General features: G+C 35.3%; 1 protein-coding gene across 1 annotated transcript; it reads right to left on the bottom strand.

Annotated features, from left to right (window-relative positions):
* Window positions 1-4,451: 4,451 nt before the first annotated feature.
* LOC113771448 (chitin elicitor receptor kinase 1-like) lies at window positions 4,452-16,796 on the bottom strand (the record flags this gene model as incomplete). Its single annotated transcript, XM_027316026.1, has 11 exons — window positions 4,452-4,820; window positions 4,903-4,995; window positions 5,128-5,263; window positions 7,749-7,840; window positions 7,920-8,071; window positions 8,765-8,858; window positions 10,333-10,422; window positions 12,958-13,142; window positions 14,669-14,818; window positions 15,063-15,095; window positions 16,490-16,796. Coding segments are annotated over 11 exons (1,467 nt in total), but the record flags the coding sequence as incomplete, so codon positions are not given.
* Between the last annotated feature and the right edge of the window lie 2 nt (window positions 16,797-16,798).

Genomic DNA, 16,798 nt, shown 5'->3' on the forward strand with positions numbered 1-16,798 from the left:
TCAAACTTCCTAGTCAATGCTTTCTTCGTGGAAAAATAATTATAATGAAGAAGTACTCTTTCCAAATCTTGTTTTTCTTTCTTGATGGAATGCAGGATTCTGTATTCATGCAAAGCCATTTGACATGAAATTCTAGATATCCAAGACGAAATTAAAAGGGCATGCATGTAAAGTAAATCCTATTTATTAAAAAAATTGTCGGATAAACTTACTCTGTGTGTACGTAGATTAATACTTTACAAACTTGCACCTTTACATACTTTGATGCATGGCATATTTCCACTTTGCACCTTTAATTATACTTGCAATCTCATTTGGTCCTTAAACTTTGAAATGGGTCATCTTACACCTTAAAATATAAAATTTGTCCTCCATAGAAATTGTTGATGAAGTGAGACAAATTTTATATTTAAATAGGACAAGTTTTATAATTTAGGGATAAAATTGGGACACTTTTTAATCCTTAGGGCACTAGAGGGTGATAGAATTTATACGTTATGAACTTAAGTGAGATAGCTTTTACACTTTAGGGACTAAAATATTCCACTTTAAGGATCAAAATGAGAGTTCATGTATAGTTGAAGCATGCAAAGTGAAATTGACCCTGCATAATATACATGCTTAAAATGCATATATAGACCTGCCTTTTTAACCTAATCACTTCGATTCTACTAAGAAACTCACTAAAATCACGACTGTGATGCACTTGCAAAACACTATGCATACATTTTTTTTCTAAAGAAAAAATTCCAAAAGAAAATTGAAGCAAACAGGAAAAGAGAAGGAAAGGAAATCGGAAGACACAATACTTGATCTTCAATCTTATCTAAAATGGGATAAGTAAATAAAGATACAAAACTTAGAGTTTAAGCATCAAACAACTAAGCATGGCATATTTTCCGAATGGCTAAACTTAGGTGCATTTGATAAAATTGCAATTTAAAATCTGAAATCTGAAATTTGAATCCGTTAACTTAGTGAATTGCTAAGTACTGAATCTGATACATCATAGCATCTTCTACATTTAATAATGAGTGAACATCATATCACTTATTTGGTGAAATAGTATTTTGTCTAGGTAATTCAAAACCACTTAATTAATTAAGATGTTCTAGTTTTTGTTATTAAACACACATAAATAAGTTAAGATCTAAGAATATATAATTTAAGTGCTGAATTGATTATCAAATAGAATCTTAAATTGTCTTTCTCGTTAGTATCTTAATTCATTTTTGTACTTTTTTGGGTGAAGAAAACCAAAAAATAATTTTTTACAACTATGATTTTTGTCTTCCATTTATAAATTGTCCACTGGAATTGACAAGATTTTAGTTGATCTAAAAGACATTATAACATTATCTAGAAATAAGAAGGGATGATAGTCCAGGCCACCTAATATAACTAGGAAATCCTAACTTAGAAGGGATAAATTCAAAGATTCAACCTTTTCTTCTTTTGCTATGGAAGAATTTAGTGATTGAATACTGTGACAAAAGCACACTAATGGGGATAACTTTATTATAATTACATGGAATCATAACTTATATTTATTCATATTATTAAAGATTGTTTAAGTAACTTGAAAGGTTAAAAAAATATTATAAGGGAGGATTCTTTAAGAAGACACTTTGAGGGGACGTTGGTATTAGATATATAGCTTATAGCTTCATTCCAGGCAATTTAGAAACAACATTAAATTATAGTTAATCTTATATAAACTATCACAATTACATAAATTCAAATTATATGTCATGTATCTAACGGTGAAAGTATATAAACTGACAATTATAAAAGATTAATCCTTCATTTAAATAGAGAAAAATATGGAAAAACAGAAGATCACAGTTTTTTTGACACCAAAAATGAGATAAAGGTTTCACTACATGGTAGAAAAATTGAAAGATATAGCATATTAAAGTTCATTGTGGGCTTCAAACCGACACGAATTATGCCCATATTTATCACGAATTATGCCACATCAACCATGTCACTTAAAACATGGGTACTTCTAGTAACTACCACATCCGTTAACTTCTAAGACCATGATCTTCTGCATGATAGCTTTTCTTCTCCCTTATATATCTAACACTTATCAACACTTGTTCGTGTGCATCAGTAGAGAGCCATTATGTCAATTATTGATGAATCTTCCGTTGCTTTTACTTATTGGCCCCAAGTCGATGTTGCTGATAAATTTTAGGCGGCCAATTTATAAGTAATGAATATTTTCCTAATAGATAGATGAGTTATCATTGAATAACCTCTATTTGTCATGGCTGATAAATCGTTCATGATATGGCCGATTACTTGTTTATCGATTAGTGATAAATATTGCATCAACGCTTCTTATTCTTCTACTCCAATAGAAGTGGTGGTGCTTGAAATATTTGAAAGATTGGTTATATGTTCATACAAGGTATGTTATTCTATCTAGCTAGTTACCTTTCTTCGCAACTAGAAAAAGAATAATCTTATACATATTACATAATCTTTAGGTGGAGAGAAGAGTATGATTTAATTCATGGAAAATTAGACCATATTTTCCTCAAGCATGCATCTCACAGATGAAGCTTATGCTTATGGAGCAGTTGAGCATCCTTTTCCGATGAATTGGCATTGTTCAATATATATGTCTTCCTGTTGATTTCAAAGGATATATAGGAATATCTAAGGATATCCAATATCATCTCCTGTCAGTCGAGATCTAAGACTACCCTATTTATATTCGGAAATGAAAGACTACCGTGTCTTAGAGAGAAGGGAGGATTGGTGTGCCATTTTTTAAGATGATCTATAAGCCAAAAAAAAAAAAAAAATCTAAAATAGAATAGTTAACATACTATAATAAGTTGAGTAAATATTATATATATTGATAGTATATACACTATCACCGTTAGATTCATGACATGTGTGCAAAAGTTGAATTTCAAATTCAAATTTTGCATAGTTGTCATTCATCCAACGCTGATAGTGTATACATTGTCAGTGTAGGAAAGATTTAATATAATGTCTATCAAGAGTTGGATTTGATTGGGTTGCCCATTTAGCTTCAAATTGGAGTAGCTTCTACTCCAACGCTGATAGTGTGCAAAAGTTGAATTTCAAATTCAAATTTTGCATAGTTGTCATTCATCCAACGCTGATAGTGTATACATTATTAGTGTAGGAAAGATTTAGGGAAAATGACCTATTTCATCCCTTGCATTTCACAAAAATATTCTTTTCGTCCCTCACTTTTAAAACGAAGCAATTTGGTCCCTGACATTTAAAAATTAAACCTATTACATCCCTGAACCTAATTGTCAATTTGAATCAAACCATCCAATAACCCAGTAATAAATTTCGGAGATATAATTGATAGATCATATTCACATGACATTTATTGAACAAAAAAAAATAAAAAGTATAACATAAAAGGTCATTCTTTGTCTTGAAATAATAGGATTTCTTTTTTGGGTAAATCTTTTCATGTACCGTTAGTATATACGCTTGTGAGTCTACATGTATATTATAAATACAAAATTTGGTGTTTAAATTTAAATTGAAATGATATGGCAGGTACATAAACCCATCAGTGTATACAATGATAATGTAGGAAAGATTAATTCTTCTTTTTTATGTTATAATTTTTTATTTTTTATTTTTGATTTCATTAAATTTCACGTGAATATCAAGTTGAGTTAGTCAAGTGATCTACCAATTATACCCCCAAAATTTGTAATTAGGTTGATAGATGGTTTGATTCATATTGAAAATTGGGTTCAGGGATTTAATAATTTCAGTTTTTAAATGTCAAGGATGAAATTGTTTCGTTTTAAAAGTGAGGGATGAAAAGAATAATTTTGTGAATGTGAGGGATGAAACCGGTCACTTTCCCAAAGATTTAATATAATGTCTATCAAGAGTTGGATTTGATTGGGTTGCCCATTTAGCTTCAAATTGGAGTAGCTTCTACTCCAACGCTGATAGTGTGTAAAAGTTGAATTTCAAATTCAAATTTTGCATAGTTGTCATTCATCCAACGCTGATAGTGTGTAAAAGTTGAATTTCAAATTCAAATTTTGCATAGTTGTCATTCATCCAACGTTGATAGTGTATACACTGTTAGTGTAGAAAGATTAATCATAAAAATATTAGTTTTTACTCCAATTTGAAGCTAAATGGGCAACCCAATCAAATCCCACTCTTGATAGACATTATATTTGAGAACATTCGTGATTATATTTTTTGCCCTTACATATATAAATTTTGATTGGAACCATATTTGTTGGCATATATATATATACATATACACAATTAACTCTAATTTTTTTTCCTTGCATCCTGGGATGGGGAGGGCCCTGGATAATGCGAATTTGATATTTGATGGCACAATCTCACTGCCATGTTGCAGATATTAGTCACAACACCTCAGGGCAAAGACTAATTGCGGTTGCAAGTTCTATCGCAAGTATCTCCGCAGTCTTGGCACTAATTTTACATTGCAAAATTTTCCTTCCCATGTAAAATAAGTGTGAGTAGCTCAAATTTTGTCAGGTCAACCGCAATCCAATCCTTAATTGACTGCTTCAGTCACATCTTCTACTCTGTACACCTCAAATCCCAAGACCACAGTTTCCACAGATGCAACACTAGAAATCTCTACTCTTAGGACATCAGTTTCAGGGGTTTCATATCCCAATACTTCATTTTCCAGAGGAGGAACCGATCATAGACTCTTCTATGGAAGATGAAAGTGTCATTAGAGCAATGATAACAGATTTCATGCTCGGCCGCAGTTGAGGTTTTTTGTGCGTGCAAAGTTTGGCTAGATGAAACATCTGCAAATAAATGAATTGTTTGTAAGAAGCTAACGGTGCATTTTTAACAGGGACTAGTGCATAGGTTGCTGTAACTTCTTACCTTTCTGACTGATTTGAGGGGGTAATTATCACCAAGTCTGGGGTCAACCAGGTGGCGGAGGTCATCATTTGGATCTGGCAAAACTTGTTCAAACTGTCATCCAAGGGAAAAAAAAATCATTAGGTCCCCAACAACTTCACTTACAAGATGGTTAACAGTCATTAATCAATTTCCAATTACTTCCTTGCCTATTGATTTATAATTCAGGAGGCTAATGAACTTTACCAAAGTAACAAGGCCCTTAGGGTCAGTAGCAGAGCCTCCATCAACTATGGCTGCCTTGGCCGAAATTAGTTCGTAAAGCATAACACCAAACGCATAGACATCAACTTTAGGAGAAACAGTACCGCGATTAGCATACCTGCACAGAATCAAAGGTTGATATTTCTGCATGTCATGTGCAAAACAAACCAGTAATAACTTCATTCATGACAAGTGAAATGCTTCTTCCAAATGAAAAAGGGTCTTATGCAGAGTATTCAAGCCTCATCAAAATAGGTATTAGGCCTTAGCTCTATAATCATGATACCTAAGCCAAGTCCAAAAGCGATTTTTAGCACATTTCTTACTTGTAGGACTGGGACTCTTCTACTTAAGACATTAACATCGATTTTTTTTTTTTTTGGGTCAAACAGCCAATGTGATTTAACCTAGGAAACTACCTCCTGTGAAGTAAAATCAACTAGTGCAGACATGGAGCTAATCGCGATGTTCTAAGGGATAATGTCAAATTGTAAGATTTTGAGTGATAAAATTTCTACCAAGTAATTCCGTACTTTTACCGCAGCATTTTGGTATCAGTGCCATACATTTCACCACCAAGTTTTCATCAGTTGGCAGATCCTATAAACCTAGTCTAATTTTTGAAGCAAGGAAACACATCTATAAATGATCATCTGCAGGAGTTTCACGACCTTTTTGTTCAAATTAAGGTTCTTGAAGGTCCTCAGAGAACAAGTACTCTATCTAAAGCTGGTTTGAAAGATGAAATAGAGAACAAGTTGCAGCAAAAAGTCTTACATTGCACAAACTGGTTTTCGAGCAACTTTAAAGGCTGGTCAGTAATTAGGACATCCTTAGATGAAACATGAGGTTCAAGCCAGAAAAAGAGCACCTAATGAACTTCATGACGTAGATCGTAATCCAACTACAGATCCTTTAGGGCCAAGAAAAGACTAAAGACCTAAAATTTTGCTGAAAATAACAATCATGGGAATCCTGATTCACATCCAAGGAAGATATGCTTAAAGGCTGCAGAAAATTAAAAACACACAGCTTCATTCTTACAGCATGATATAGATGTTGATCAGATCTCTAGAGATGGATTAACTCAGGCTGATAAACCTGTTAAGCCTCTGGATTCATCTTATATATCCAGCAGCAAGACATTGAAGGAGTGGACCCAAAAATAAGTACTTTAGGAATTGAAAGATCATAAGTACCTCCCCCTGAATAAAAAATCCTTTCTGACATCTCAAACTACTAGTTGAAGTTCACAAGCAAAACTAGCTTTTGAGAGATTTTAAGAGAAGGTTATTGCCAAATCCCAAGAGAAAGCTCTTCTTGAAATCTCAGTTAAGACAATACTTGACTGAAGAGACCTTGGAAGGAAGAAGAGGCCAAGGGTGGATTTTTGAAGAATGATAGTGCAAGGAAAAGGCAAAAGGAATCATTAAAAGATCAAGTATTACTCAGTATGCTTTCAACATAGACTTGGGATAAAATCTTAAGAAATCCGTGTCATTTCTTCCAACTATTGATTTTGTCATTCCCTAGAAGTTTCAAAAAAATTTTCAGGAGCTACTTTTTTAATACTGGTTAGAAGGAAAGTCCGCCAATCTAAAAGCTAGCCGCATTCAGCTTCAGCAAAATCCATAAAAAGTTGTAGCTCCTCATGCTGTACTACAAAACAGGGGATCAAGTTTTCTCCAACAAGGGAGAATGATGTAGAATATGCAAGTCTAATTAGAATGGCTGCTACACTTAAGCTCTTGAACCTTAAGACCCTCAAGACCCAAGTTCAAGCCCAAATTAGTTACTTATTTTGTTTTGCTATTAAAGCTTCGTTAGCCAACAAAGCTACAAGATAGAACTTTTCTGGTCATACCTTTGAAGTGAACCTTTTTCTGTTAAGTACGGAAACTGGTGTAACCAAGATTCATTTTTCCAGGTTACATAATTCCGGAATCATTTTCTAGGAAAAAGCTTACAGTACTTTAAATGTAGTGGCATGCGACTATGTTGTATGTTTGCGACTTTGTGGAATAAAAGCACATCACTGTCTTCGTCTGACTTGCTTATAGAAATTTTGCCTACTATATTTTTAAGCCAAGCCTTGTTCTCTTACTTTCACCAGCAAAGAACATGGAGGCCTCAAAAACCAGAGGGAAGGGGAAAAGGAGTGCATCCACACACCTCTTGGGAGCTGACAAAAGCATGAAAGTAGATTACAACGTCAGAAGTGACTGACTGACGCAAAGATAGAATAGTCCTCATTCTCCTCCAGCTTTAAGTAGACGGGTGTTTGGAACCAAGAAATCCCCAGGAAGAGTAGACCAAACAAGAAAAGCTATGAGTGGACAAACACTTACCTTGTTCTTTATTGGTCATAAAAAACTAATTCCACCAAAGAAGGGAACTCCAAGGATTTGGAAACATCAAAAGGCAGATTTAACAAAGTGAAATATGTTTAAAACTACAGAATCAGTAGAACAAGGAATTTCAACCTGAAAAGTAAATGATCTGCAAGCATCAAGAAACAGATTCGACATATTCCCAGCAAGACCCTAGTACCGATATATTCCTAACACATGTATGTCAACATTACAAAAATAATAAATGCTTACTCTGGTGCCATGTAGCCAAATGTACCCACAAGACGTGAGTGCAAGGAAGGACCTCCAACCTCAGCCAATTTAGTTAAACCGAAATCTGCAACCTGCAAAACAAACAATTAGCACAAACAATTTGGAGATTCTTTAACATGATTTATCAAAATGAGAAGCCTGTGGTACTACCTTAGCATGCAAATCATTGTCTATCAAAATGTTTGCCGATTTAATGTCACGATGGACATAGGGAGGTATAGTATGCTCATGAATGTACTCAAGACCTCTTGCTGAATCCACTGCAATTTGCACCCTAGTTGACCATGACAGTGTGTCCCTCCCTAGAAAGAAGACCAGATATCATAACAAATAATTAAGAGTGCGAAAAAGAATTACTATCTGAATAAGACCACGTTTCAAACTTAGGGTTCCAATATGGAATGCTAATAAAAGCACTAATATGAATACAAATCCAACACATAAAGAATGCATCAACTACAATGAAATGCAACAGTATGAATAAAGAGATAATATGGTTGTACCTCTAATGCGACAGAAGATAATTATGATTTTCAGCCTCAGGAACAACCAAAGAAAAAAATGGTAGATCTGCATATGAAATGAGATGGGCAAGCATTGATGGAAAGTTTGTAAATTTGAGGGATCTTTTGTCTTAGAAATGACATCAACCACCGAGATTGTTTTGTCAAGGAAACTATAATGCAATCCCACCTAGCGCCTGCCATTGCCTCATCCCCACCTTCCCCAACACCCCCCCCCCCCCCCCAAAAAAAAAACCAGAAAATCCACAAGACTCAAGCATTAGTGACAGATTTGGCTGTGCAAAGGCCTGCCAGGGGTTTTGCTACTCCACAGAAAAATAGTGTACGAAAAACAGGAGAAACAGAAACCCATGGATGCAGCCTAGTTTACAAGTTAATAGAATTCTTGTAGCAAATACCGTCTAAGAATTAGAATGGTACCATTGATCTTTGAACAATGATTATGGCATAAAGTTCAAAATGTTAGCTTACCTGATCCACGGAGATGCTGGCTCAAGTTGCCATTCTCAACATATTCATATACAAGAAAAAGAGAACCCTCAACGCAATATCCAATTAAGCGCACCTGTTTTATCATAAATGAAAAGTATTGACATTCCAAAAGCATTAAGAGTATTAGCTTACAATGAAAAAACAATTAAAAATGATGACATATCTAAGGTATGACCCCATAAATACATGCTAATTTTTTAAGCCCAAATCCAGCAAAAAGATATGATTAAACTAAGATTACATAGATAAAACAAATGCAAATGATTTTCAGTAGTATTCAATGTATCATTGTTTGGCTAAATAAAACCTCCTGAAAGTTGACAATGCCCATTTAAGCACTTACTGTAAATAATATTACTTAAGACTACCATTTAATCAAATTCATAATTGCTACTAGCCAAGAAAGTAACACTGGATGATTCAAAATTATACATTCAGTACAAGAGAAAACAGCTTAAGGAAGCAGTAGGGTGGCAAATGCTTCAATGCGTGGGTTGGATAAAAAAGGTTATAAGCTGTGTGGTGAATTTTTATCAGGTAAACAATTTCACGTCAAAACTGGTCGATCCATGAGAACATGTTGAATAGATTTCTTCACAAAGACCATGAATACAGGACTGATCTAAGTCTGATGCCTTAGTCCAATGGAATATGGACATACAAGAATTTAGGATAGTTCAGGTTTAATTACGAAGAGAAAAGCAACATAACCAGAATAAATTAACTAAATCACCAGGAACAACGAGTGTACATGCGTGTGCTTGTGTGTGTGTTTTTTCTTTTTCTTTTTGTGTTTGTGTGTTTTTTCTTTTTCTTTTTCTTTTTTTTGTCCATGCATGTGTAGATAGGCATGTCCATGTGGAAATCATAAGCAGTAGACTGCTGAGCATTTTAGGCAAAATTTAGACCAATAGTGTTGCATGTTTTCCTGGTTACAATGACTTATTACATTTAAACATGAGTGGAGAAGCAATGAGCTTAAATCTTGACTAACACTGTATATAGCTCATCATAACTAGGAAAACATGCATAACTTGTCTAAATTTTTCTTAAGTTCCCCAACTATACTTCTGCTGCTCATGTTTTATTAACAGACGAATAACTAAATTTGCAGATTGTTTGCCTTTTTCACAAAAGTTTGCTACGAGAAACAACTTCATCAAAGTCACAGATTCCAATATACAATCTTTGAAAATGCTGAAGGAGAAAAACCATAATTGCATCTTAATCTTTCAGATCCAGGATATAAATGATGTTAAAAGCAATACATGAGTATGGGATAACATCTGCATGTAAAAAGTAAGAAAACCAATCCCTAATTCCAAACAAAGCTTATTACTACGTTCAAATGATGTTCATACTGTTAATCTTTAAAAATGCTAAAGAACTGAAAACATAATTGGATCTTAATCCTCCAAATCGAGGATATAAATCATTTTAAAAGCAATATATGAGTGTGGGATAATTTCTGCACGTAGAAGTAAGATAATTAACACCTAATTTCAAACACACCCCAACATGCATAAGATTGTTTAATAGTTTGTTACCAAGTTCTGATGATGTACACGTGTTAAAACCCTCAATTCAGCAAGAAATTCTCTTGTTGCTTTCAAGTCCATTTTCTTGATTGCTGCTTTCTGCACCAGAGTTTGGGTGTTAGGAAAACTCGAGTATGTGTAGTTGGCAAAAAGGAAATTGAAATGCAAAAAATGACCAACTTTGTATTACATATACTAAAATGGGGGGAAAACAAAGACAATGGATATTAGACATAGGTTAATGAGATGTTGAACAGTGTATCATTGAAAGCAAAAATGTCAAAAAAGAAAAAAAAATGAGAAGCTATTCAGTAACTCAGAGACGTTTTTGCATATAACTCGGGAACTCTCCAAATAGCATGACCAAGCTACTCAAGTATACCCAAAAAAACTGAGTTCCTTATTCACGTCAATCATAAAAAGTTAAAAGTCCTCACATTTAGGTATCCCTTTACTTCAGTATAACCAATTTAAGATGAATAAGGTGAAATACTATATGGCCCGCAACTAACCTTAAGGCACTCATTCTCTAACACCAGCCCTGACTGCCCAAACCTGCTATCTCCAACTCTGTAGATCCGGACCGAGAGTACACCTGGAAACTCCCACAAATAAAATATCTCCAAGCCCATTGAACTCCCTTTCCACCCCAATCCTCTGCCTCCACGAGATCCCTATTCCACATCCACTCAGTAAGTGCCGAAATACACATTACCAAGCCACAACTTTCTGTACTCCCTCAGTCTGCCAAAGCCCACTTCCCCACACCTCAAACCCACACCATACCAGGCAAACCCCAATTCACCCAACCACTCAGCTACTGTTCTGAATCCAATTCTGCCACTTCTTCCCTACTGGCAACTGTTTAGAGAAGAATTAAAGAGACTCAGGTCATGTATTTGCAATTTTTACAATGATTGGACAAAAATCAAGCCACTATTGTGTGGTACACTCCAATGGTAATGCTTAAAACTAACACGAAAAAAAGGACATAAAGGTGTTTTACCCCTAAATTTTTCTGTTGATGCGGGTGTAATATTCACTCTCGAAGTATCCATGACAGAATTTGTCACTGATAGTCAGTGACCTAACACGATTAAGGAGTTCATCCTCCATATTGTTGAAACTAGATACTCACTAATTACCACCAACCACCCATTCTTTAAACCTTGTCAATGGTCGAACTAGAAGATATGAACTGAATGCCATTTAATAAATAAAGAACAAAAGAAATACTACAACTTGGACACTGGGCCTAAATCTCTGAAAAATGATGGATCACTAGAATCAGCACAAAGTGGCTGATAGACAAAGGAGGTAGCCCCTTCAGTTGAAGGCATGAGATAGGATGTCAGCCATTGAACTCCCTTTCCACCCCAACCCCTGCCTCCACTAGATCCCTATCCCACATCACCCATTAAGCGCCTAAATAAATATCACCAAGCCACCACTTTCCCTACTGCCCTCAGTCTGCCCAAGCCTACTTCCCACACCCCCCCCCCCAAAAACACCATCCCAGGCATACTCCACGCCTCCACCCATCCACGCAACTACCGTTCTCAATCCAATTATTTCCCTTCTTTCCTACTGGCAACTGTTTAGAGAAGGTTGCAAAGAGATCGAGGTCAATTATATGCCATTTTTGAATGTTTGGACACTGCTAATCTATAAGGTATATTCCAATCTGGAAATGCTTAAAACAAACAAGAAAAGAAAAGGACGTAAACGTGGAAATGCTTTAAATTTTTCTGTTGATGTGGGTGTAACATTCACTCTCAAAGTATCCATGACAGAATTTCTCACTGATCTTCAGTGACCTGGCATGGTTAAGGTGCTGAACCTCCATATGGTTGAAACTAGCTACTAACTAATTACCACCACCACCCTTTCTTTAAACCTTGTCAATGGTTGAAGTAGAAGATATGAACTGAGTGCCATTTTTTATAAAATAAAGAACAAAAGAAATACTAAACAACTAGGAAAGTGGTTCTAAATCTCTGCAAAATGACAGACCCATAAAAACGGCACACAGTGGCTGATAGATGATGGAGTTAGCCCTTCAGTTGGAGGCATAAGATAGGATCTCAGCCTGTCTTCTAAAAAATATGTTTGAGAAAGCAATCTTGATATCTTTAAATGGACAAGATATCATGCTCAACGAAAATCTAAAGCTTCATTTACATATTCATTTAGAATTTGGAGACAGCCTGGCTGACAAAGGGTAGACTTCTAGTAGTCCAGTCTAAATGGAAAGAAAAACCTTGAAAGTAAGGGGGTAAAAACCGAAACAAAAAAGAGCAATATGGTGTGTAAATAAAACCAGATTTCATACCCTACTCTTTTTTATTCTACAATCAAGTTTGCTTTACGGTGGAAGTTAGATAAACATAACCAAATATGTCATTCTATCTAGATCAGATGATTATCCTCTAGGAAAGTCTCAGGGAACCTGTCCACCCATCAGGTGCCAGAAATAAGGTGGTCATCCCCCTCGACAGCTTAACACTCAAGATCACGAGAGCAACTTTTACTCTGATTTGGTAACCAAGAACCTTAACCAAGAAATAACAAAAATATGTGTGCACAATTTCATCCTTCCTCATAATGGCGCATACAGAAAGAGATTAAACAAACCTCGCCTCTAAGCTCGGCATAATAAACAGAGCCAAAGCCGCCTTCACCAATCTTATTAGCTAAACTGAAATCATTAGTGGCCGTTGCCAGCTCTTCATAAGAGAATTCAACAGATTTTTCAACAACTATTCCAGCAAGGCCTGGAGATGCCCCTTTAGTAACACCAACGGAGTTTGAAGCTTTGGCTGCAGTACCTCCAGGGTTTCAACCAAAGAAGAGGATCAATAAACTTACACAACCAGTGTAAGGGAAAGCTTCTAAGGAAAGAAACAACAAAAACATGCATATGCTTCTTTAAAGCAAACATCATTCCTTAGGTGTATGCACACCACCATACTGAATTTAATTAAATGAACATTTACATGGTGTCTGTTTTGTTAGAATGATAAAAAGAATATTGAAACTAATTGAGAAGAATGAACATTGTATCATCTGGAACTCTGAAATAATCTATAGCAGATAATAATGATATAACATACTGACCACTGAACAGAAATTATGGGCCACTTGCATTAGATAACAGAAGCCAAAACCTATGTCTGGCTCCAGTCAATGTAGGATCACGAGATTCAAATGGCAAAAAGAAACTAAATCTGAAACCAACTATGTCAGATCCATGCAAAGTGTCAGCCCAAAGCAGTGCAGACTATGAAGTTTTATCATGTTTGCAGAATCCACAGTCTAACTAAAATGACTTCTGGCTCAGTCAAAGTTATTGATAGAAAACTGAAGTAGTAATCTTTGTCTGCTTGAAAGAGATTGAAGACGTTATTTGTAAGATTTATGTTATCATTTCGCAGAAACAAATCCGTGCAGCAGTATTCGTGTATAAAGGAGATGACACTCGAACTCCTCACTAAGATTATGACACAAAAATTTTTTTAAAAAGCAACTTTTAACATGATCATCAAGCAACAACAGCATGCATTTTGAGGAGTTGACATAATATTGAACTCTGATGGTACACTTTGGACTATCACTTCACAAACCTTAACACTGTCATACGAAAGCATGCACTTAGACATGATCTCAATGCACTCCAGCCTCTAGGTGGGAGAGATAAATAGATGGAAGGATTTGAAGGCATATTTCATTTTTGAGTTTTTAAATGTAAAGCTATACAAAGCTTATTAGCCATCAGTAAGCATGATTACTCCCAGCAAGTATAGCTCATCCAAGATACTAACATGTCATTTTTTCACTGAATGGACCACAGCTGTAACCATATCCTATGAGGTCTGAGGTTGAAGTCATGCCACTATCTCCTTGAATTGAATCAGAAAATTTTAGTAAATATACCTTCTTCACTTTTAGTGCAGACATGCTGTCCCAACAAAATGTTCCAGTAAAGTGCATGCAAATTTTATGGCAAACACGACAGATATTCATCTATAGGCCTTTATAGACAAATTTGCTTCCCTTAGTTCCATATGAGGAAGAATCACCATGGATCTGGTTTGTGTTTGGGGTATACTAGCACTACACCAAATATTATTTAATGACTTGAAATATAAATTTCAAATACTACCCAATAGCTTGCTTTCTATCCACATAAAACAAGGTTGAAATAACAGAAAAAATGCAAGGCTTCCCTGCATACTTAAAAATAAGCATGCTAAATCTGCAAAGTAAAGCTCAGCAACGATTTTAACGGTCTCCATAAAAAAGGAAAAGTACACAAAAACTTAGAGAGACAGAGAGAGAGAAGTACATGAAGCAGCTCGCTTAAATTGAACTTTAGGAGATATTTTGTGTGCCTTCCTCGTTCTGTCAACCACAAAATACAAGCAAGCAGCAAAGAACAGCAGTCCCGGAACTGCCACAGATATCCCGGCAATAGCTCCAGCAGACAATCCTGATCCTAGAGGGGGGAGGGGGCAGGGGGCAGGGAAGGCTTCACTAGAATCAATAATTCCAATGTCAATCTTGAAGTAAATTTAGTAATTGGAAATGAAGTAAGCTAATACTGATCCAATATGAGACAGAACCACCTCTGCATTAAAATAGGGAAAAATATATTGAAACTGATGCTAACATCCATCAATAGTTGGAGATAATAATAAGGAAGTTCAGTCCAAAAACCTCAGAAAACCATCAAATGCTACCTGAACTCAAAGGCCGATAGCTTCCACTTTCATCTGCATAACAAGTAAGAATATTTATCAAACTTCACATTTTTAAGTCACCTTAAAATTCATTGGCAACTCATACAATTTTAACTACAGCTACAACTCTTCAAGTGACAAAAACAATTAGTAGCATGACCTAAGAATGTAATAATACATTTAAACCAAAAGTACCACCCCTATAGTCAGTAAACAGTGAACTATCTCATGTAAGCACATCAGAAATATATCACGCATAGATCCAAGCTTCATGGGATTATTGCATATCAAGTCTATCATTTACTTATTAGACTTTACATGTATCATTTTATATATTGGTGACCAAAAAAGGAAATTAAGATGAAGTCAATAACTTGTACACCCAAAAAAAAAAACTTAAGATTTGTTTCTATTTTGCTAAATCTCCACACTAAAACCTTGTTTTTGATAAACAAAGATGACGTCAATAACTTAAGATTTGTTTCTATTCTGCTAAATCTCCACACTAAAACATTTTTGATAAATAAAGACAAATGTTCACCAACAAACAAGGATGATAGATATTGGCAGTGTATGTTGTCAATTGAATTGTCATAATGATTATAGGGGTGAAGAACAACTTTTCAGTGAACTGTAATATCTTCACTTAATTGTCACACACAGTCATTTTTAGTCACATCCAAGTCTGTCCATATCACTGTCCTAGCTAACATCCATTTCTTTTAGTTTAACAAACTAGGATCACCGTTTGGTCAATGAACACAAAATGAAAATGAGAACAACCAATCACACTCTTATCCATGGAGATTCTGAAAAGAAAATCTTGCAAAAAGTAAGACTGCTGACTTTTAGTGCCTATCTTCTTTAGGGCTAACTACAAAATACCCCCTCAAAAAAAAAAAAAAAAAAGAAAAAAGTTTCTCAGACTTCCCCTTCCTTTTCTAATTGAACTAATTTGGCCTCAAGTGTTTCAGTTTTTGCCAGTATGATACAGTTAACCAAGTAACCCAATATCGAATTTCATTTCCCCTTCATTTCCCCATTTGAGATGTCCATGTTGCAACTCAAGGACAAATATACCATCGAGACACTAAGAATTTGTGGATTTGCACAGAACAATGTGCATTTACAGGCATAATCTATTACCTTGGAAAACTTTGAAAAATTCTAGAGACTTAATTGGTCAAATCAGACAATGACAGGGGTGAAGCGAAAAACCTATAATCACTGGGGAAGAGGAAGGGCATTTGGTGATCAACCCAAACACGCACACGCGCTCACACGAAAAGTACCTCAAACGGACATCTAAGTTACACACTCTGGCAACAATTAACACAGAAAATCTCAGTTTCTTGCATCAATACATAGAGAAAACATTCTCTGCTAGGTGTCAAAACTATCTTGATTGCAAAATATCTGAAACTGACCTTTTCCTGGAATGAATAACAGATGACCTTCTTCATTAAAACTAGCTGTTGGATTATATCTCCTGACAACATCAGCACTCAAATTGTTTGCAGCAGCCACAGAGTCCAAAGTATCTCCGTCCCTTATGGGCCAAGTTACAAACAATCCATAATCCTTGGAAATTGCCTTATCCCCACAAGAACAATTAACGGTCACATTCAGGACACTATTAACCGGGATTGCATTTCCTGGATATCTATTCCATCTCTGCAGGCCAATAGAACTAGTCAAATTAGAATAATAAGTATTTGCAATTAAATCATACGTGT

The sequence above is a fragment of the Coffea eugenioides genome, chromosome 5, assembly GCF_003713205.1.
Source record: "Coffea eugenioides isolate CCC68of chromosome 5, Ceug_1.0, whole genome shotgun sequence".
NCBI classification, from domain to species: Eukaryota; Viridiplantae; Streptophyta; class Magnoliopsida; order Gentianales; family Rubiaceae; genus Coffea; species Coffea eugenioides.